The 24,974-nt window shown below is 37.5% G+C and overlaps 1 protein-coding gene across 1 annotated transcript; it reads right to left on the bottom strand.

The window, feature by feature from the left end:
- Positions 1-3,747: 3,747 nt before the first annotated feature.
- On the bottom strand, positions 3,748-24,359 carry LOC128644489 (nuclear receptor coactivator 5; the record flags this gene model as incomplete). The annotated part of the gene is made up of 6 exons (XM_053697072.1): positions 3,748-4,737; positions 4,823-5,140; positions 18,770-18,969; positions 19,070-19,196; positions 20,395-20,507; positions 23,959-24,359. Coding segments are annotated over 6 exons (1,812 nt in total), but the record flags the coding sequence as incomplete, so codon positions are not given.
- Between the last annotated feature and the right edge of the window lie 615 nt (positions 24,360-24,974).

The following is a 24,974-nucleotide window of genomic DNA, read 5'->3' as shown; positions in this document are numbered from 1 at the left end:
CTTCAGCCTCTCTCCACAATAAAAGGAATCCAGGAGACTAGGAGGGAGGATGGGGCATCATATGAATAGTGCTCAGAAACTTCACCTGCTCCCACCATGTTCCTTTAATGCCCTAACATCTGAACTGCAGCACCAGATCTTCCATTCCAGCACAAGTGCAACTGTTCCTCAAACGTTTGTCAGTCGCACTGATGAAATACATATAAATATATATATAAAAATCCTAAATTTTATGTACATTTCTTAAACTAAGCCGCACTGCTTAAGATGCTACCAATACTGGCCCCTTTGTGCATCCTGTGATTTACTGTTCTTTCAATCTCTCCCTCACACAGACTTGGAGAATACTTGGGTTGTACTGACAGAGACCAGGATGTTTTGTTTTTTTCCCTTCATCTTTTACTCTCTAAACACCGGTTGATTACTGAGACTGGTGTAACAAGATAAGGGAGAGAGGGGCAAATTCACCAGCATGCTTACCTTTCCAAATGTACCTCTCTCTGTGCTCTTTTCTTGGGTGCCACTATCTTATCAGCTTCAGCCAGGAATTAGTTCACAGAAGGTTTGCCTTCTGTTAAAAAAAAACACTGTTCAAGCAGACTGCACTTAATCCAAAAGCTGAATAAGTGTTGAAAACAAAAGTCCCCATGGGATGCAGGAATGCAAAATGAAGAATCAAACTGAGGATCTTTCTGATGTGGAGGAGCATTGCACCGCAATAATAATCAGATGCAAAAAAACAAAAACAAAGAACTGTAATACTCCTTCACTTTTAGTACAACCCTACCCTTGAGGCGGCTGTCTGCTCATGAGCTATGCCAGAGTAATGGTATCTGGTAGCTACACCCACCAGCGCCAATATATTTTTGTTCACTTTTTAGATTTGGTGGCAAGAGACCTCATATAGTCTGTGAATTGCTCCCATTTCCACACTGTCTTATGTTGCATGAAATTAGCTCATGTAATACCACTTTATATGTTAATCCTCTTGGTATCTGTTATTGCCTTTTCACTTGAAGTTTTCTGTCCATCACATATGTAGAGCTTAAAAGCAGTAGTATTAATGGATAGCTGTTTAGTGAATGTGTGTGATGTTTACTGGAGAATTATTAAAACCATATACAACTGGTATGTTATGTACACATTTCAAATCTCTTTATATTCATTAGCTTAAGGGGACTTTTATCTTTAGGAACTAGTCTTCCAATTTATAGGATAATTTATCATACCCAAACACATTATAATCACACAAATGTTAGCACTGGGGAAATAAAAGCTGTATGTATACATCTTTAAAGATTGAAGCATAAACCAGCTCCATACAACCATATATTGAGATTATATATATATTGACAGGAAGGACCATCTTTAGATTTGTCCACCCCTGTACTAATATTTTCTTTTCCTGGCCAATAAAAAATGCAGCACTCAGTTAAAATTATTAATGTGTTACTTGATACTAAACTGATAAAACTCAATTATCACTTACAGGTGTGCTGAAAAGTACCCACCATAATAAAATATATTATTTTTATATATATATAATTTTTATATCCAATATAAATCTGGAGACATTCCAGACCAGTGTCCAGCAAACTAACTGCATTTCTTATTACTTATAACTGATCCATCAAAAAACTATTTTAGTTATTAATTGCCCAGGCTGCAAGCAAAGTACCTAATTTGAATGACAGTCCAGACTGTCCTCTGTTAACTAACATTTATTTATTTTTAACAGAAAAATGCATATTTCTAACTTTATGTCAAAGGGAAAGTCAATTATAAAATGGCTTTTGCTCACAAGAACCAGATTTGGTTATGTAAATCTATGGCATGAAATAAACTATAAGTAGTGTTCTAAATGTAATTTCCCCCTCGAACATTACAAATTTTATTCTGTGAAAGTTTTAGTGAAAATTTTTAATATTTTATCTATAATTGAAAATGTGAAACTATAAAACGCTGGCGTAATTTAAATATATATATATAAATAAAAAAACAGGCCAAATTGAGCTGAGATTATAAATAGTGAAAGAAAACAGTAACACTAATTAACTGTTTATTACTAAAGCTCCATTTTGCCTTGTCTGGAATGCATCATTTACCAACCCTGCATGCGAATAGTGAACATACTGTAAATTTACGCTCAATGGAGATGTTGTGTGACTTGTAAAATCATGCACTGTTAACTTCTGTGGTATTGTACTTTGATGAAATCACAAAACTTATAAACGGGAGTGCATGGGACCGACTTGGGCAGCTTGTTGATTTATCAAGACTTAATGCTTGAAACTTGCACACAAGGAAGTCTCCTGGGTTTTTGCTATTTGTTCCTCGAAGTGCCTCTTAGATTGAAGAACTGTATTTCTCCTTACTTCAAGTGATGTTCTTGTTCTGTATTTTAAGTAATCCATGTGTTCTTTACTCTAAGTAGCTATCTGCAGTTCACCTAAATAGAACTTTCTAAGTTAGTTATACCATGAATTTTACATTAAGGTAGAAAAAAAAACCCCTGTATGAACAGTAATTCAAGTAGCTCATTTATTTAATGAATCTGCAAAGAAAATTATATATAATGGTACCAAGTTCCTAATATTGGATAAAACACTCTGGACTAAGATATGGTAAGGAAAGAAAAGAATGCAGCTCCATATTCTGGAGCAAAAGATGCCTTATAATTGGGTACTGGCAGTAGAAATTTAAATAATGGAGTTTATGTAGAAAAAAAAAATATTTTCTCATTCTGGAACGCACACATCATTGCTTCTATGCAGACATATCAGGGACCTTTCAGAAGAATATTTTGGTAAGTTTTATCAATGCTACAAGAAAAGGATTGGGGAGACCTGGACACTACTCAGCCACTAACAGACCACTCTTGGGATAGATATATATTACATATAACTTACATGATATGAGGCTGATCAGGATTGCTACTCTTCCTATATTGCTAACAAAGCATGTGTTTCTTTTTTTTGGTTAGGAACTTGAAGCTGATCAAGGCAGCTTAACTGAAGGAGGGTAAAGAAATTGTGAATTTAAAGTTGCACTATGAGCCAGAATTATACCTGGCTGCCTCAACTGAAATTTCAGTGAATGAACTCCCAAAATGCTTCAAGTTTCCTAAGGAATTATCTCACTTTGTGCTATTTGTGAAAAAAAAAAAAAAGTAAAAAAAAAATATATATATATATATATATATATATATATATATATATATATATATTTATTAATACTTGTTACATGAAGAACATAACTAAATTGAAATCCCATACTCCTTAAGACCTTTTGTTTATGTACTCCCAGTATTTTAAATGTGTAGCATTCCCTTAGACTGCTAGTGACAAATGCTTTAAACTTTTATTCATAACAATGGAAATAGATCTAGTCCTTGTACAGATATTACCTTTAAAAACCAAATGAAACTGTTACATATATATTGGCTGCTTTTTATTTGTGTTACCTTTTAATTCAGTATTGAAATAGTTTCATGTTCTGTGTAGTTGGGTGTTTATTCTGTGTGGTTGAATGCAAACAGTCATTATGCACCAATAAATGTGCTAACTCATTTGTTCTGAGACTTTTGTCAGCACAAAATGCAATAAACTTAATTTTAGTATACCTCTTGAATATTTTTTGTTACACACACGAAAAAAAAAAAAAATCTATTCTTTGATATCAGTCTAGAATAATGTACATTAAAAAAAGCCAAACACACAAAAAAAAAACACTAAAAGATTTCATACATATAGTGGATTACACATTTACTTAAAAAGTTATTTCAAAACAAAAAAACAATTTCAATAAGAAAATTAATACACAAGACCGTTAACAGGTAAATGTTCACAAACATTCCACTAACTATATTCTATTGCTAACAAAAATGAAGGGGAAAAAAAACCTGAAAGTCTCAGGAGACCCAAAATTTGGTCACAGGAACAATTATTAGGTATACAACCCAGATGACTGTCACTCTGAGAGGGTGCATATATATATTTATATAAAAATATGTACAACTGCTCCTCAAATACCAGAAATTAACTAAAAATGTATCACTATATGGACAGTAAAACATGCAACATGGCTAATAGTGACGCTGATATGGTCCCATGGCAGAATGTGGTGGCAGTGGTCCTCCACGGCCAGCATGCCCTGATGTCTGATTCACTAAATGAGAGAGTGCTGGTCCACTCTGGATTAGAGTGTCCAAAGCCTTCTGAACACTCGGGTTATCAAAATTAATTCCAGCTGATCCAGGAGCCCGCTGGTTGGGAATATTGCTAGGTACTGGAGCTCTAGCCTGCATTTGCCCATACATGGTTGTGGCTTGTGGAGGACCACCTTGCCTGGGAGCTACATTTCTTCCAGGTACACCTTGTCCCATTGGATCTGGATGTTGCCCCATTGGAACTTGAGATCTCTGTGGTGTTTGGCCAAGTGGGTTTACTGGCACAGGTCTCTGCTGAGTATTGGGTACATTCCCAAAACTTTGACTAGAAGCTCCTAGAGCAGCAGAAGCACCACTGGGGGCATTCGTGTTTGTTCCAGCACCTGCTCCACTATTGAAGAGACTGAGAATTTTTGCTTGAAGCTCCTGCTGGGGGTTGTTCATGGGTTGTGGAGCTGATTGAGCAGGGGCCATTGGCTGTGTCATTGACAAAGGTGGGTTGCTTGAAATACTGGGAGTTTCTAGGGGAGGACCAGGTGCAACTCCCATAGGTGGTCGTGACAATTGAGCTGTAAAAAAGAAAAAAATACATTCAAATTTTTGATGAAGAAATATAGAGTGAAATGAAAGATCTTAATGGCCTCTTGAACTTACGTGGCAATGGTTCTGAGGAACCACGCAGCAATCTTTCCTTTCTATCATGAAGGTAGATAATAATCTTGTCTATCTCATCGGCAGTAACATATCGGTTATCTGCAAGTAGACCCAAAATGGCCTGAATGGTTGGAGGATGGAGTCCTCTGATTCCTTCATCAACGGGTGGAGCTCGTTCCCTCATGATTGCTTCTGATGCCATTTTGGCTGCTTGACGTGCAATGGTCTCACGCTCTTTATCACGGGTTTCAGTTTTGAACCGCTCAAAGTTTCTTGCCACAAGAATCATGGCATCAGCAATCGGCATATTGCGATGCTCTGCAAAAATAAAAAATAAAAATTTAAAAAAAGTCAAATAGAACACATGCAAAAATAGCAGTTGAAGCATTTTATTTAAAAATGTAAAAAAGTATGTATGCATATACACACACAGTATGTATGTATGTATATATAAATTATAATTCATACATATACATATATACATATATATATTGCATAAGTGCACACCCTCTTATAACTGGGGATGTAGCTGTGTTCAGAATTAAAGGGAAAGTCTACACCAGAATTTGTAGTTTTAAAAAGATAGATAATCCCTTTATTACCCATTCCCCAGTTTTGCATAACCAACACAGTTATAATAATATACTTTTAACCTCTGTGATTATCTTGTATTTAAGCCTCTGCAAACTGTCCCTTTTTCAGTTCTTTTGACAGACTTGCAGTCTAGCCAATCAGTGCCTGCTCCAAGATAACTTCACGTGCACGAGCACAGTGTTATCTATATGAAATACGTGAACTAACACCCTCTAGTGGTGAAAAACTGTTAAAATGCAATCTGAAAAGAGGTGGGCTTCAAGGTCTAAGAAATTAGCATATGAACCTCCTAGGTTAAGTTTTCAACTAAGAATACCAAGAGAACAAAGCAAAATTGGCGATAAAAGTAAATTGGCAAATTGTTTAAAATTACATGCTCTATCTGAATCATGAAAGTTTATTTTGGCCTAGACTGTCCCTTTAAGCAATCACATTCAAATTCATGTTAAATTGGAGTCAGCATACACCTGCCATCATTTAAAGTGCCTCTGATTAACCCCAAATAAAGTTCAGCTGCTCTAGTTGGTCTTTCCTGAAATTTTCTTAGTCGCATCCCACAGCAAAAGCCATGGTCCACAGAGATCTTCCAAAGCATCAGAGGGATCTCATTGTTAAAAGGTATCAGTCAGGAGAAGGGTACATAAGAATTTCCAAGGCATTAGATATACCATGGAACACAGTGAAGACAGTCATCAACAAGTGGAGAAAATATGGCACAACAGTGACATTACCAAGAACTGGACGTCCCTTCAAAATTGATGAAAAGACGAGAAGAAAACTGGTCTGGGAGGCTACCAAGAAGCCTACAGCAACATTAAAGGAGCGGCAGGAATATCTGGCAAGTACTGGCTGTGTGGTACATGTGACAACAATCTCCCATATTCTTCATACGTTTGGGCTATGAGGTAGAGTGGCAAGACAAAAGCCTTTTCTTACAAAGAAAAACATCCAAGCTTGGCTAAATTTTGCAAAAACACATCTGAAGTTTCCCAAAAGCATGTTGCAAAAGGTGTTCTGGTCTGATGAAACCAAAGTTGAACGTTTTGGCCATAATTCCAAAAGTTTGGCTCAAAAACAACACTGCATATCACCAAAAGAACACCATACCCACAGTGAAGCATGGTGGTGGCATCATCATGCTTTGGGGCGGTTTTTCTTCAGATGGAACTGGGGCCTTAGTTAAGCTAGAGGAAATTATGAACAGTTCCAAATACCAGTCAATATTGGAACAAAACCTTCAGTCTTCTGCTAGAAAAGCTGAACATGAAGAGGAACTTCATCTTTCAGCATGACAACGACCCAAAGCATACATCCAAATCAACAAAGGAATGGTTTCACCAGAAGATTAAAGTTTTGGAATCCAGACCTGAATTCCGATTGAAAATCTGTGGGGTGATCTGAAGAGGGCTGTGCACAGGAGATGCCCTCGCAATCTGACAGATTTAGATTGTTTTTGCAAAGAAGCCAAGTCAAAATGTGCCATGCTGATACTCATACCCAAAAGACTGAGTGCTGTAATAACTTCAACAAAGTATTAGTTTAAGGGTGGGCACACTTATGCAACCATATTTTATTTTTATATTTTTTCTTCCCTCTACCTAAAAGATTTCAGTTTGTTTTTCAATTGAGTTTATAGGTCACATTAAAGGTGGAAAAAAAAATTCTTAAATGATTTCTCTTTTTCTCATTTTTTTTATATCACAGAAACCTGACATTTTAACAGGGGTGTGCAGACTTTTTATATCCACTATATATATATATATATATATATATATATATATATATATATATATATATATATATATATATATATATATATATATATATCTCAATCAATGTAAATATTTGCATAGGAAATTAGTACATCTAGGCAAGTATCCCCGGCTTGCTTTTCCCACAGAAATTCTTAATATACAATGTTTCCAATGCACAAGAGAATTGTGGGTAAGATATGTAAATTCTCCGTTTTTTGCTTCAAAAATACTGTTTTGACACAGCGATCCTTTTAAACAGAATTATGACAGCAAACCAGAAATCACTCACTAGACAAGCCTGTTTCGTTCTTTTTGGAACTATCAGTAGGAGATAGATTTCTGGTTGCTGCATTGGAAAAGCTATTTTCATGGTTAAACCAAAATTCATTAAAATTATGGGGGGAGATAAAAAACTGAAATTAAAATACTCCATGTTTCAAAATAAAATCAATGTAAATATTTGCATAGGAAATTAGTACATCTAGGCAAGTATCCCAGCTTGCTTTTCCCCAGAAATTCTTAATATACAATGCAAGCGGGGATACTTGCCTAGATGTACCAATTTCCTACATTGATTTAATTTTGAGACATGGAGGATTTTAATTTCATTTTTTTATCTCCCCCCATAATTTTAATGAATTTATATATGAATATATACACACACACACACACAGTTGTGCTCATAAGTTTACATACCCTGGCAGAATTTATGATTTCTTGGTTATTTTTCAGAGTATATGAATGATAAACACAAAAACTTTTGGGAGGAAAATCCCAAACCCAAGCCTGAGCGAAGACGGAAAGTCTGCCCCCTACAAGATCCAAAACCAGATTGGGGGTATGTCCTTCATGCTGTCCTTGATTCAACAGCAGGCTATATGGATTTTTTTTTTTTTTAAATTCTTTAAAATTTCCAGAGATTATTTCTGTCAAGCCAGGTCCCAACAAGGTCTACCCCTTGTAAGGAAACACTAAAAGCTTAGACTTAGCGCATACATCCGTAGAACAAGGCTCTAACCATAAGGCTCTGTGAGCTGGAACAGAGAAAACTGAAACTTACGCTCCCAGTTTGATAACTTGAAGGGAAAAAATTGAAAAAAAAAGGAATTAGTCAATCTGAAAGCCTTTATCCTATCCTGGCTTTTTTTTTTTTTTTTATCCAGGGGAGTTTGACTCAGTAGCATCAGACAAAGCATCAAACCAATAAGCCGTCGCACTAGTGACGGTAACAAAGTACACAAGCTGGTTGCCATTGTAAGCCCTGGTGTACATCCCTTTTCTAATTTTTGTCCATAGGACCTTTAAAAAATCCAACTATCCTTTAAAGGTATAGTAGTTCTCTTAGATAAGATGGAAACTACTCCTTCCACTTTAGGGAATGTTTGCACAGCCTCCTTTATTATGGTTCCCAAGTCTCTTTAAATATAGGGGGTGTGCGTCCAGTCCTTATAACTTACTGGACGCACTAAAATAGATTACACCGGTAGTGTCGGAGTAGCCCAGGGTAGCTAAAACCTCCTAAAATAACAAATGGAGGTGCTCAAGCTAAAAAACTGAAAGAAAAAAAAAAAACCTCAGGAATAAATAAAGATTATTCATCGGAGTCTGAGAAGTCACTCTCAGATAATCCCGAAGTATATTCCTCTTCCAGGTAACAGAAGAAACATTCGGAATAGCAATTACTGAATCAATCACCTAAATGATTGAAAATAATTCCTCTAGTAATGTTTTCTACCACGTGGAAAAAACATATAATGCATGAAATGCAGAGTAACTCCGGGTGGATTGTGAGAGGAAGCGCAGGGCACTGCAAATGAGCCATAATACAGTGGTTCTCAACCAAAGTGACCTCAAGGCCCGGTAAATTATAGCTAGACATGTCCAGGGCCCAGTAGTTATATATATATATATGTGAGCAGCAGGGGCGGGCTGATCTGCCAGGCAAATAGGACCTGGGCCGAGGGACCAGCAAGTAGGGGGGCCCACAAATGGCATCTCCACGGATCCTGGTGCATTCCTGAAGCTGGAGTTTTCAGTTGCCCTATCAGTAACTAAGCAAAAAAAGTGTGGGTTTAGAGGGGCCCTGGCGGGGGTCTGTCGCTGTGAGGGCTATGGAGTGTGGGGCCTGGCCCTGGAGGTTGGGTACCCTTTCTCTGGACCTTAATGTTGGGGGTCCTGGCTCTGGAGGTTGAGGGGCCTGTTGGGGGCAGGGAGGCTACCATGTTCATTTGCATAAAATGTAATACATTTTGGTCAGTGTGAGACAGTGTTCCTGGGACCTTGATTGGTATCAGTCTGCCCTTGGTGTGCAGGGAGGTAAGAGTGTGCAGTGGAGGCATGACAGGCCGGGGCCCACCAGCAGGGCTATCACGGCCCGGTACTGGGCCACGACCCGGCTGTTGAGAAACCAGGCCTTAGAAGGAGTAGGTTCATAAAAAGACATTTTTTAAATAAAAAAAAAAAAAACGTTACTGTGTCTTTAAATTCTAAAAGGTAACTTTTTTGTGTGCTTTTGTTGCATCATAAAGGCACAAAGGATGAATTAAACAAACAGCAGAAATTCTTTTTAAAAGTAATTTCTTATTTCTGTGTGCAGAAACAAGCAAATTAGCATGTCAACATTGCTGCCCATAAACATCGCCATAAAATTAAGGAAACAATGTCTGGTGCCGCAATTCCAAATGGAAATAGCAAGGAACCGCAGGGCACTGCATGTGAGATAGGAAAAACATAATTTATGTAAGAACTTACCTGATAAATTCATTTCTTTCATATTAGCAAGAATCCATGAGCTAGTGACGTATGGGATATACATTCCTACCAGGAGGGGCAAAGTTTCCCAAACCTTAAAATGCCTATAAATACACCCCTCACCACACCCACAATTCAGTTTAACGAATAGCCAAGAAGTGGGGTGATGAGAAAAAAGTGCGAAAGCATATAAAATAAGGAATTGGAATAATTGTGCTTTATACAAAAAAATCAAAACCACCACAAAAAAGGGCGGGCCTCATGGACTCTTGCTAATATGAAAGAAATGAATTTATCAGGTAAGTTCTTACATAAATTATGTTTTCTTTCATGTAATTAGCAAGAGTCCATGAGCTAGTGACGTATGGGATAATGATTACCCAAGATGTGGATCTTTCCACACAAGAGTCACTAGAGAGGGAGGGATAAAATAAAGACAGCCAATTCCTGCTGAAAATAATCCACACCCAGAATAAAATTTTTAATGAAAAAACATAAGCAGAAGATTCAAACTGAAACCACTGCCTGAAGTACGTTTCTACCAAAAACTGCTTCAGAAGAAGAAAACACATACAAATGGTAGAATTTAGTAAAAGTATGCAAAGAGGACCAAGTTGCTGGTTTGCAAATCTGATCAATCGAAGCTTCATTCTTAAACGCCCAGGAAGTAGAAACTAACCTAGTAGAATGAGCTGTAATCCTTTGAGGCGGAGTGTTACCCGACTCAACATAGGCATGATGAAATAAAGATTTCAACCAAGATGCCAAAGAAATGGCAGAAGCTTTCTGATCTTTTCTAGAACCGGAAAAGATGACAAATAGACTAGAAGTCTTTCGGAAAGACTTAATAGCTTCAACATAATATTACAAAGCTCTAACAGCATCCAAAGAATGCAATGATTTCTCCTTAGAATTCATAGGATTAGGACATAATGAAGGAACCACAATTTCTCTACTAATGTTGTTAGAATTCACAACCTTAGGTAAAAAATTCAAAAGAAGTTCGCAGCACCGCCTTATCCTGATGCAAAATCAGAAAAGGAGACTCACAAAAAAAGAGTAGATAATTCAGAGACTCTTCTGGCAGAAGAGATGGCCAAAAGAAACAAAACTTTCCAAGAAAGTAATATAATGACCAAAGAATGCATGGGTTCAAAAGGAGGAGCTTGAAGAGCCCCCAGAACCAAATTCAAACTCCAAGGAGGAGAAATTGACTTAATGACAGGTTTTATACGAACCAAAGCTTGTACAAAACAATCAATATCAGGAAGATTAGCAATCCTTCTGTGAAAAAGAACAGAAAGAGCAGAGATTTGTCTTTCAAGAAACTTGCGGACAAACCTTTATCTAAACCATCCTGAAGAAATATAAATCTTCCAGACTCTATAATATATCTCTCTAGATACAGATTTACGAGCCTGTCACATAGTATCAATCATAGAGTCAGAGAAACCTCTTTGACCAAGAATAAAGCGTTCAAACTCCACACCTTAAAATTAAGGTTTTGAGATCCTGATGGAAAAAAGAACCTTGAGACAGAAAGACTGGTCTTAAACGGAAGAGTCCACAGCTGGCAAGAGGCCATCCGGACAAGATCCGCATACCAAAACCTGTGAGGCCATGCTGGAGCTACCAGCAGGACAAACGAGCATTCCTTAGAATATTGGAGAATACTCTTGGAAGAAGAACTAGAGGCGGAAAGATATAGGCAGGATGACACTTTTAAGGAAGAGATAATGCATCCACTGCCGCCGCCCGAGGATCCCTGGATCCGGACAGATACCAGGGAAGTTTCTTGTTTAGATGAGAAGCCATCAGATCTATTTCTGGGAGTTCCCACATTTGAACAATCTGAGGAAATACCTCTGGGAGAAGACCATTCGCCCAGGTGCAACGTTTGGCGACTGAGATAATCTGCTTTCCAATTGTCCATACCTGGGATATGAACCGCAGAGTTTAGACAGGAGCTGGATTCCGCCCAAACCAAAATTCGAGATACTTCTTTCATAGCCAGAGGACTGTGAGTCCCTCCTTGATGATTGATGTATGCCACAGTTGTGACATTGTCTATCTGAAAACAAATGAACAACTCTCTCTTCAGAAGAGGCCAAGACTGAAGAGCTCTGAAATTGCACGGAGTTCCAAAATATTGATCGGAAATCTCACCTCCTGAGATTCCCAAACCCCTTGTGCCGTCAGATACCCCCACACAGCTCCCCAACCTGTAAGACTTGCATCTGTTGAGATTATAGTCCAGGTCGGAAGAACAAAGAAGCCCCCTGAACTAAACGATGGTGAACTGTCCACCATGTCAGAGTGTCGTATAATCGGTTTAAAGATATTAAGTGAGATATCTTTGAGTAATCCCTGCACCATTGGTTCAGCATACAGAGCTGAAGAGGTCGCATGTGAAAACGAGCAAAGGAGATCGCATCTGATGCGGCAGTCCTAAGACCTAAAATTTCCATGCATAAGGCTACCAAAGGGAATGATTGTGACTGAAGGTTTTGACAAGCTGAAATCAATGTTAAACTTCTCTTGTCTGACAAGGACAGAGTCATAGACACTGAATCTATTCTAGAAACCTAAAAAGGTTACCCTTGTCTGAGGAATCAATGAACTGATTGGTAAATTGATCCTCCAACCATGAACTTGAAGAAACAACACAAGTCGATTCATATGAGATTCTTCGAAAACGAGAAGACTGAGCAAGTACCCAGATATCGTCCAATAAGGAAATACCAAAACCCTGTTCTCTGATTACAGAAAGAAGGGCACCGAGAATCTTTGAAAAAAATTCTTGGAACTGAGGCTAGGCCAAACGGTAGAGCCACAAAACTGGTAATGCTTGTCTAAAAAGAGAATCTCAGACACTAAAAGTGATCTGGATGAATCGGAATATGCAGATACACATCCTGTAAATCTATTGTAGACATATAATGCCCTTGCTAAACAAAAGGCAGGACAGTCCTACAGAAACTGAATGTTGGTACCCTTACATAACGATTCAATATTGATAGATCCGGAACTGGTCTGAAGGAATTGACCTTCTTTGGTACAATTAAGAGATAAAATAAAACCCCAGCCCCTGTTCCAGAACTGGAACTGGCATAATTACTCCAGCCAACTCTAGATCTGAAACACATTTCAGAAATGCTGAGCCTTTGCTGTGTTAACTGGGACACGGGAAAGAAAAAAATCTCTTAGCAGGAGGCCTTAACTGAAGCCAATGCTGTACCTTTCTGAAACAATGTTCTAAAACCAGAAATTGAGAACGGAATTGATCAAATTTTTTTTGAAGAAAACGTAATCTGCCCCATACCAGCTGAGCTGGAATAAGGTCCGCACCTTCATGGGTACTTAGGAGCTGGCTATAGGTTTTCTATAAGGCTTGGATATATTCCAAACTGGAAATAGTTTCCAAACTGATACCGCGCCTGAGGATGAAGGATCAGGCTTTTGTTCCTTATTGTGAGGAAAGGAACGAAAAATGATTATTAGACCTAAATTTACCTTAGATTTTTTATCCTTTGGTAAAAAAGTTCCCTTCCTTCCAGAAACAGTTGAAATAATAATTTATTACCCTGGAAAGAAAAGGAAAGCAAAGTTGACTTAGAAGACATATCAGCATTCCAAGTTTAATCCATATAGCTATTTTAGCTAGAAAATAGCTAGAGACATATACCTGACATCAACTCTAATGATATCAAAAGATGGTATCACCAATAAAATTATTAGCATGTTATAGAATAATAATAATGCTATAAAATTATGATCTGTTACTTGTTGCGCTAAAGCTTCTAACCAAAAAGTTGAAGCTGCAGCAACAGCTAAAAATATAGCAGGTCTAAGAAGATTACCTGAACATAAGTAAGCTTTTCTTAGAAAGGATTCAATTTTCCTATCTAAAGGATCCTTAAAATGAATTACTATCTACCGTAGGAATAGTAGCACATTTAGCAGGAGTAGAGACAGCCCCATAACCTTAGGGATTTTGTCCCAAAAAAACTCTAATCTGTCAGATGGCATAGGATATAATAGCTTAAACGTTTAGAAGGAGTAAAAGAATTACCCAAATTATTCCATTCCCTGGAAATTACTTCAGAAATAGCATCAGGGAGATTAAACACTTCTGGAATAACTACAGGAGATTTAAAAACCTTAATTAAACGTTTAGATTTAGTATCAAGGGGACCAGAATCCTCTATTTCTAATGCAATTAATACTTCTTTAAATAAAGAACGAATAAATTCCATCTTGAACAAATACAAAGATTTATCAGCATCAACCTCTGAGACAGAAACCTCTGAACCAGAAGAACCATTATCAGAATGATGATGTTCATTTAAAAATTCATCTGAAAAAAGCGAAGTTCTAAAAGACTTTTATGTAAACTAGAAGGAGAAATAACAGACATAGCCTTCTTAATGGATTTAAAAAATAAAATCTCTTATGTTTATCAGGAACACTCTGAAAATTAGATGTTGACGGAACAGCAACAGGTAATGTAACAGTACTAAAGGAAATTTTATCTGCATTAATAAGTTTGTCATGACATGCAATACAAACAACAGCTGGAGAAACAGATACAAAAAATTATAGCAGATACACTTAGCTTGATAGCTCCAGCACTAGACAGCGATTTTCCTGTAGTATCTTCTGACTCAGATGCAACGTGAGACATCTTGCAATATGTAAGAGAAAAAACAACATATAAAGCAAAATTGATCAAATTCCTTAAATGACAGTTTCAGGAATGGGAAAAAAATGCCAAAGAACAAGCTTCTAGCAACCAGAAGCAATGAAAAAATAAGACTTAAATAATGTGGAGACAAAAGCGACGCCCTTATTTTTTAGCGCCAAAAAAGACGCCCACATTATTTGGCGCCTAAATGCTTTTGGCGCCAAAAATGACGCCACATCCGGAACGCCGACATTTTTGGCGCAAAATAACGTCAAAAAATGACGCAACTTCCGGCGACACGTATGACGCCGGAAACGGAAAAGAATTTTTGCGCCAAAAAAGTCCGCGCCAAGAATGACGCAATAAAATGAAGCATTTTCAGCCCCCGCGAGCCTAACAGCCCACAGGAAAAAAAAAGAATCAAATTTTTGAAGGTAAGAAAAAATGATCAATTCAAATGCATTATCCCAAATATGAAACTGACTGTCTGAAAAATAAGGAAAGTTGAACATTCTGAGTCAAGGCAAATAAATGTTTGAATACATATATTTAGAACTTTATAAACAAAGTGCCCAACCATAGCTTAGAGTGTCACAGAAAATAAGATTTACTTACCCCAGGACACTCATCTACATGTTTGTAGAAAGCCAAACCAGTACTGAAACGAGAATCAGCAGAGGTAATGGTATATATAAGAGTATACCGTCGATCTGAAAAGGGAGGTAAGAGATGAATCTCTACGACCGATAACAGAGAACCTATGAAATAGACCCCGTAGAAGGAGATCACTGCATTCAAATAGGCAATACTCTCCTCACATCCCTCTGACATTCACTGCACGCTGAGAGGAAAACCGGGCTCCAACTTGCTGCGGAGCGCATATCAACGTAGAATCTAGCACAAACTTACTTCACCACCTCCATCGGAGGCAAAGTTTGTAAAACTGAATTGTGGGTGTGGTGAGGGGTGTATTTATAGGCATTTTAAGGTTTGGGAAACTTTGCCCCTCCTGGTAGGAATGTATATCCCATACGTCACTAGCTCATGGACTCTTGCTAATTACATGAAAGAAATTAATGTACACTCCCTTAATCAACCTGCCTCACATATAGCAGAATAATGAAATAAAAACTTGGCAAGTTGCTATTAAAAAAACAAAATATAGCGAGTGATACTGTCACTTTAAATGTTAAAGTTAGTAAAAAATAGATTGTTTAAGTCATGAAGATGTATGAGGAAATTGTCAGAACACTATTTATACCTCAGCTTGACCCAGCTGAGGCGACAGAAAGCTTGTCTACAACAAACTGAACTTATTACAGCGCTAGGCTGAAGCGCAAGCAATTATGCAAAAAGTCCTTTGTGTCTTCCGATAACCAGAAATGACAGGAAGTGTTATCAATACAGCGCCATCCTCCCCTCCTAGCGCTATTATCTACAGAACTGTCAGGAGGGAGGAAATAAAACCTTGGTGACTATTAGCGGCTCTGCTCCTCGTGGGCGTTATCCAAATTAGCTCCCGGTCGCCATAGTCTGAGTAAAGGCACCGGGAGCAAAAGGTTAGACCTCACTGAATTTGTCTATACTCAATGTAAATGATGCTACACCCGCTGATATCGCGGAAACACTGCTCACACTGACATTCTTTCCCCCAAATCTTCCATAAACATAAATAAAAATGTAACATGTAATATCCCGGTTGCCATTGAATAACCGCAATGCAAACTTCTGTGCAGATCAAAAACGTTACTGTCTCTTTCACCCAGGCAGCCTTATTATTAGAGCTGGGAATGAAAGATATGCCAGTGCCTGCGTCTTAACTGCCTTAATGTCCCCTACTAAAACTAGGAGATTCTGACCCGAATATAACGAGGCTAGATGGAAATTTAATAAAGTGCCCAAACTCTCTCTGAGATCCTCTACTCCCAGAAAAAAAGGTTAGCACTTACCTCATTGTCTGCCTGGCAGCAAGGCAGTACCCAGGTTTAAGAGGTCCTCTCCCTCCCATGAACCTGGAAAGAAACAAAAGTCCTGAGCAAAAATCTTTCAGGTTTTCTTAGTCAGGGCAGCATCAGTATGGGAGGCGCAGTGAGAATTATGTCCCACAAGTTCCCATTGCTCTAAAGCCACCAAAGCTCTCCTGTAGAGACTGATATGGACTACGGCTACACCCTAGAACAAAGTAGCACACTCTGGCACTAATTTAAAAACAAAATAAACTCTTGATTGAAGAATCTTTTCTAACATCTCACTTTACCTCTTCCTATCACTAACATGGTCAAAGAGAATGACTGGGGTGGGAGGGAAGGGAGGAGCTATTTAACAGCTCTGCTTTGGTGCTCTTTGCCTCGTGCTAACCAGGAGGTGAATATCCCATTAGTAATTAAGATGATCCATGGACTCATTGTGTCAAAAAAGAAAAATTTTTATCAGTTAATCATACATTTTCTCTTTTTTTTAGTACTGGCAGACTTTCTGCCAGTACTTAAAGGACCAGTCAACACAGTAGATTTGCATAATCAACAAATGCAAGATAACAATACAATGCAATAGCACTTCAAATGAGTAGATTTTTTTTCTGACAATTTTAAAAGTTATGTCTTTTTCCACTCCCCCTGTACCATGTGACAGCCATCAGCCAAACACAAATGCATACACGTACCATGTGACAGCAATCAGCCATTCACAAATGCACATACGCTTATTCTTGCACATGCTCAGTAGGAGCTGGTGACTCAAAAAGTTTAAATATAAAAAGACTGTGCACCTTTAGTTAATGGAAGTAAATTGGAACGTTGTTTAAAATTGTATGCTCTGAATAATGAAAGGTTAATTTTGATTGAGTGTCCCTTTAAGATGGTGATGACAATACTGAGGTGGGGGAGGGAAGAGAGCTGTTTGAGGGGGGGTGGGATGTGTCAGGTGAGAGGCTGATCTCCACACTAAAGCTAAAATTACAACAAGCTACCTAATTGACCCCTTCAATGCTGGGCATAATACAAGTTTGGTGCGCAGCGACATTTAGTGGACTTTTAATTACCAAAAAGCAACGCCAAAGCCATATCTGCTATTCCTGAACAAAGGGGATCACAGAGAAGCTTTTACAACTATCTGCGCCATAATTGCACAAGCTGTTTGCAAATAATTTCAGTGAGAAATCTAAAATTGTGAAAAATTTAACTTTTTTTTTAATTTGATCGCATTTGGCAGGGAAATGGTGGCATGAAATATACCAAAATGGGCCTAGATCAATACTTTGGGTTCTCTACTAAAAAAATATATATACACACACATCAAGAGATATTCAGGGATTCCTGACAGATATCATTGTTACAATGTAACAATTGCTAATTTTGAGGAGAAAAAAAAATTTGATACTTGTATTTATTGCCCTATAACTTGCAAAAAAAGCAAAGAACATGCAAACATTTGGGTATTTCTAAACTCTTTAGCATGGGAGTTTTGTAACAGATTTTGGGTTTCAAAGTTATAAAAAGTTTTCCCCCCCCATTTTTTCATCATATTTTATAATTTTTTTTACAGTAAATTATAAGATATGATGAAAATAATAGTATCTTTAGAAAGTCCCATTTTATGGCAAGAAAAATGGTATATAATGTGTGTGAGTACAGTAAATGAGTAAGAGGGAAATTACAGCTAAACACAAACACTGCAGAAATGTACAAATAGCCCTGGTCCCAATCAGAAAATGGAAAAGTGCTGTGGTCCTTAAGGGGTTAAATAACAGATTTCTACCCTATTCCATGAGAAAACTTTGGAGACAGCAGTCACTTTCTACATACTTTTTATATTAAATCTGGAGTGTCATATATCCTTTTTATATTTAAGTGAGACATTGTATCATTATTGTTCACACACATTTTCAGATTACGCAGGCACCTTGTTAAATTGTCCCCATTTGGTTTTGAGAGACTGCATCTACTGGTATATTAATATATATATTTTATAAACACACACACTCAATTCACACTAGCTCTCTCTTGCTGACGCAGTCCACAGTAATTGCAAATGGTTTACATACCCACCGTGGTACATTTATGTAAAACTGATTTTTATTTATTTTTTAAATACAAAAAAAACCTCCACAAACCAAAAAAAGGGGTTGGAAAAGGTCAGAGGCACCCCTGGTTATATAATTCTTACCTTGAGGGGTGCCAAACAAGATGTTCACTGTACAGGAGCAATGGACCTGGTGCTGTTGAGTAACCACTATAGCAAAAGGAGTGCCTCCTCTGGTAATATCTTCCAATGCTTGTGTCAGGGACACCTCAGTATTCAGGAAAATTAAATCCACCATCATGCCCAAGTCACGGACTTTCCTTCCAACTACTTCTGCATACTCCCTGGAGAAAAATAGCATTATTTTATCTTACAATCATTTATTTGTTTAATAAACAAGACCCACATACTTTGAAAAAAATAAAATAAATAAAAGCAGCTTACTTTGATTGTTTGTTAACAACCACAACAGAGCATTCCACAGGACGTTCAGCGTCAAAGCGTCTCTGAATTTCATCATAGTATTTTCTGTACAATTCCTCCCGACGGCGATCTTCACGCTTCAAGCGATCTAGAGAGAAAGAAAAGGGAAATACACAGTATTAGAAATGTCAGCTATACTATATAAAAATCATGCAATCGAAAAAATAATCATTTATATATTTCAAGTAGGCAATTCTATAGTTATCTATAGTTATCTATAGTTATCAGTCCTAGGTATGCTCATAATCCAGGGGTTAGCAAACCCAGATGCGAGGGCCATTTAAACTACATTTGTACCAGGGTTTGTGAGCTGCACCATGATCATATAGCACCGCATCTCATCTAGGCCACACGCTAGCATGAAGAAAGGACAGATGAGAATTGTAGTTAAATGGCAAGGCCATGATTAGTGTGGGCACTTTCTGTTGGAGCCTGTTTCAGAATGATATTATGAGGGAGACTACAAAGTGAGAGAGGCCATTTTTATAACATTATTAAAAATGCCACTAGTCATGATTCAGACAGAGCTTCACATTTTCAACTTACATTTTTTGTTCTCTTGGTATTCTTTAAGAGTAGGCTCAGGAGCAACAATGCACTACTGGAGCTAGCTGAACACATCTAGTGAGCCAATGACTGACATGTGTGCAGCCACCAAAAAAAACCCCAGTATAAAACCTTTTAAAAACTTACTAAGAAGCTCCCAGTTTATCACTTTTGATTTGGTTGACTGGAACACCCATTAAAAGCAGACACCCCCCTCCTCCCCCATTTGTCTGAATATGAAAATACCCTTTACACAAACAGGAGCAAGCTGGAGAAGGTATACATCAGTATACTACACTTTGGGGCTTGGTTTGGAGTCTGAAAAATCAGCACAATGTTATTTAAATAAGAAAAACCACACACACAAAAAAAAAAAACACCCTGCATGGGCTATATAAATGGATCATGCACAAATCATTTATGCAAACAATAATCTAGTGTATAATGTCCCTTACGTCACCAGGGGCTCAATAATGCTCTTGCTAGCTTCCACAACAATACCAGTACATTTTTACCCATGTGCACAGCAGCAGTACATTCCTGGCTTCTTTAAATTTTTGGCTGCCTCTTAGATTTTAAACAAATTTGTCAAGACCTTTGGCAATCCATTCCAAAAATGGTATATATTAGCAAAAAAAAAAAGGGGGCAGAGGGATTTTTTTTTTTGTAGGTGCTTGTTTCAACAGTTGCCAGAGGAAAAAACACGGTTAGCTCATGGATATATGTAACAAACAACAAACCTTCGGCTTCTCTCCCATGTCGATCAAGTGAATCTCGATAGCGGTCCACATAAGGGTCATCTCTCTTGTGGTAAAGATCATCAGGACGGTATTTATCAAGAGATTCATCACGCCTATATACACATTTAGAGGAAAAACAAAAACACTTTAGATCAATTAATATTGTAGTCATTTAAATTTTCATTCTTTAAAAAGATAGCTAATCCCTTTATTACACATTCTCTAGTTTTGCATAACCAACACAGTTATATAAATACACTTTTTACCTCTGATTACCTTGTATCTAAGCCTCTGCAAACTGCCCCCTTATTTCAGTTCTTTTGACAGACATCCATTTTAGCCAATCAGAGCGGGCTCACTGGAACTCCACATGCGTGAGCACAGTGTTATCTATATGACACACATGAACTAACACCCTCTAGTGGTGAAAAACTGTCAAAATGCCCTGAGAGAAGAGACAGCCTTCAAGGGCTTAGAAATTAGCATATGAACCTCCTAGGTTTTAGCTTTCAACTAAGTAAAACTAAGAGAACAAAACAAAATTGGTGATAAAAGTAAATTGGAAAATTGTTTAAAATTACATTACATTCTCTCTCTGAATCAATAAAGCTTATTTTGGACTAGACTGTCCCTTTAAAGTGGAGAAATCATATGCTCTAGTACAGTGCTTTCCAAACTGTGTGTCGGGACACACTAGTGTGTCGGCAGCAGTGTGTAGGTGTGTCCCTGCTTCAGCACAAATTTAAATTTATTTATTTTTTTGGTTTCTGACTTTCCGCCTGCCTGCTACGCATATCACATGGTTGACACATGATTGATACCTTGTGGGTCACAGATCATCTTAACCAATTGGGGCAGCTCAGTGGGAACTGAAACTATTCCCATTGGCGGCACATTGGCTCCACGACTGCACGTGTAGTCTCCTTAATTGGCTCGTGACTGCATGTATAGTCATTGAGTGGGACAGCAGTGTGTTTGTAGCGCGGGCAGTAGTCAATCGGACTCACCGAGCTCTGAGGGCGGCAGCTTAAACGCTGAGCTGAAGTCAGTGGGGGTTTTTTGCAACTAGCTCCCAGTAGTACATTGCTGCTCTAGCTCTTGATATATGGATAGGAAGTGGAAACTTAAAAATGTTTGATGATAATACGAGTGTCTTTATCTAATATTCCACCAAATATTCAGAATTGTGTTCATTCCATCAACCTTCATACATCCCATTAAAATAGTAAGTAGCTATTGGTGTTTTTAAACTTTTTTTTAATTCTTGCACATACATATTTTTACTTGTAAATATATTTTGTTATTATATAATTTATGTATATGTCCGTATCTCTTAAAACAAGTTAGTTTAACCTCCTGTTTGCTAGTACAACTGAATTACTGTGTCGCGAAATGATGTAGGTCTAAAAAGTGTGTCACCAACATGAAAAGTTTGGAAAGCTCTGCTCTAGTAGTTTGTTAGACTCTAATGTGTTCAAATCCCCCAAAGTGGTTTAACACATAGTTACCACTTGTGAGCTGCAGATAATTGTTGGTGCCAAGCGGACACCTCTAACCCAATCACAGCCGATTTGGTGACCGGCAGTTTCTGCTCAGACCAGCAGTGCTCTGCACCTCCTGAATAGTATTTTAACTGTGTGTTAAACCAGTTTACAGAGGATTAACACAAAGCATTGCAAGGTCACTAGTGATCAAATTACATGCTGTAACATTTTTTCCTTCAAAATCTTATTTTCTAAGATCTATAAAAAAAATGGAGCCATTTCCTTCAGCAGGGCTTCAAATGTATACAGATAATAAAACAATTGACACTCAACTATACACACACGAAATAAGTAACTCAATAAAAACCAACAATAGCGTGAAACAATATAAGTGAATATATTTTGTGATTTTCCAAAGAGGATATGTGTATTATTTGCATAAAAGAGTGGTCTGTCCCTTTAAGGCCAATCCCTCCAGTGCTGTATCTCATATGGAATACACATAATAGTGAGTACTGTCAGTCCTGGTGATTTTGGCCTTATAACATGCACACAAGTTGACACAAAGGGATTTGAATGGCTAGTGTTTGGCTGAAGCCATTTATTATCAACCAACTGTGTTTACTCTTTTTAAATCATGACAACAAAAACTACCCAAAAGACCCTGATCAAAAGTTTACATACCCTGGTGATTTTGGCCTAACATGCTCACAAGTTGACACAAAGGGGTTTGAATGGCTATTAAAAGGTAACCATCATCACCTGTAATCTGTTTGCTTGTAATTAGTGTGTGTGTATATAAAAGGTCAATGAGTTTCTGGACTCCCAAACAGGCCAGATTTTGAAGATATAGTGATATAATCTGCTGATTAGTAATCAGTTATTAGCCCACTCTCATTCAAGGTCATCCTGAAAATCTGGCCTGTTTGGGAGGCCTGAGGACAAGTTTGCAGGCTCAGCACATTTGAATGGGTAGGTTACTGAGAACAATGGGTTGCTGCTTCATTAAAGGGACATTATACACATTTTTTTGCTTAAATGTTTTTTTTAGATGATTTAAATAGCCCATAAAGTTTTTTTTGTTTTTTTTAAATGTATAGTTTTGCTTATTTTTAAATAACATTGCTCTGATTTTCAGACTCCTAACCAAGCCCTAAAGTTTTAGGAGAATGCTGAGAATACTAACGTATACCTACTCCAGCTTGCTTCTGTTTGTGTAAAGGGTCTTTTCATATGCAAAAGAAGGGAGGGGGGGGGGGGGGGAGTGTCTCATTTCCCACTTGCAGTGGACTTTCCAACTACCCTTTCAACAGAGCTAAACTGAGAGCTTCTAAGTAAATTTGTAAACAGTTTTATACTGGATTTTTATATCTGTATATTTGCATCTTATTCTTTATAGTAGTGTCTATTACATGCAGTTTTATGAAAATCAGTGTATACTGTCCCTTTAAGAAAACTATTTCTAATATAGAAACAAACAAACAAGTCCGTCCCATGTAATGTAAAACACTGTGGCTGGCACAAGTAAACCACTGAAAACGCATTAAAGGACCGGTGAATACAGTAGATTTGCTTTATCAACAAATGCATGATAAAAAGATAATGCAATAGCACTGAGAAGTATATTTTTTTCTGACACATTTCAAAGTTATGTCTATTTCCACTACTGTATCATGTGACAGCCATCAGCTAATCACAAATGCATATATGTATATTTTGTTAATTCTTGAACAGGCGCAGTAGGAGCTGGTGACTCAAAAAGTGTAAATATAAAAATACTGTGCACATTGTGTTAATGGAAGTAAATTGGAAAGTTGTTTAAAAAAATACTGTGCACATTGTGTTAATGGAAGTAAATTGGAAAGTTGTTTAAATGGCATGCTCTATCTGAATCATGAAGTTTAATTTTGACTTGAGTGTCCTTTTAAGGGGGAAACAAATTTTACAGAAAAGTAACCCTTTATAAAACATTTAAAACTATTACATTCTCCTAAGGATCATAAAGGTCTACCTTGCTCTTAAAATTGCATAGTTATTTTCAACCAGAAGAGTAGGAGCTTTGGATAGTTTATAGAAATACCTGTATAACGGGTCTCTCACATCTCTGTAGCGATCATACAATGGATCCCTGAGATCACGAGCATCACGGGGATCTCTAAGACTCCGGGCATCTCTCGAATCTCTAAGGTCCCTTGGGTCACGTAAGTCTCTAGAGTCTCTGGAATCACGGGCATCTCTGAAATCCCTGGGTTCTCTAGCATCCCTGAGATCACGAGAATCTTTAGGATCTCTTAAATCTCTAGTATCTCTTAAGTCTCTAGAATCTCTGGGTTCTCTTCCATCTCTTCCATTCCTTGAATCCCGAAGGGTTCTTGAGGCTCTGTCATCTCGGCTGTCTCTGTCTCTTCTAGGGCTTGTGCGAATAGGGGAACGATCACGTCTTTCACTACGAGTTTCTCCATAAGCATATACATCTCTGAAAAATCAATCAATCATTCTGTTACTTGAAGTCAGAAATACATCAACAGCTCACTAGCCCAAACTAAAACACCCTCTATAAAAACATTATATAAATTCCAGAATGACCGACCCTTAACAGCATAATGTTTGAAAAGGAAACGCTACACCAAAACTTCATCTTAAGGAACTAAACAGACTATGGATCATAAAAGCCTCTGTAAAGAAGAGGATACAGAAAACAGTTAAGAATACATAAAATACCAGAACAAGTATAGGGACATTAAGTCATTTTTATTAATGCATAAAATATATTGGCAATAACTATTGCAAACAATATAATTATGGAATAGTTTACAATTTTAAAAAACTGTCCTTCAGCAAGGTTTTGCCACCAGGGACAGACCCCTTGAACATCATTGTATGTTTATCACCTTTGCTGTGACCAGTCAGGGTAAAAATAAAAATCATCAAAAAAAACAACAGATCTCCGGCATGCTGTACTGTACGAAAAATAGAAAACTTTAGCATGTTATTCCCCTTTCATAAAGTAATGTTATCTCAATGAGCATTTAATTAAAATGTATGAGAAAATTGTAGTTTTTTTAAGAATTCATTTAAAAATGTGTGGTTTGCATT

This window comes from Bombina bombina, unplaced genomic scaffold (genome assembly GCF_027579735.1).
Source record: "Bombina bombina isolate aBomBom1 unplaced genomic scaffold, aBomBom1.pri scaffold_1413, whole genome shotgun sequence".
Taxonomy (NCBI): domain Eukaryota; kingdom Metazoa; phylum Chordata; class Amphibia; order Anura; family Bombinatoridae; genus Bombina; species Bombina bombina.
Note: the sequence above shows the minus strand (reverse complement) of the source record. Positions and strands in the feature narration are given on the sequence as shown.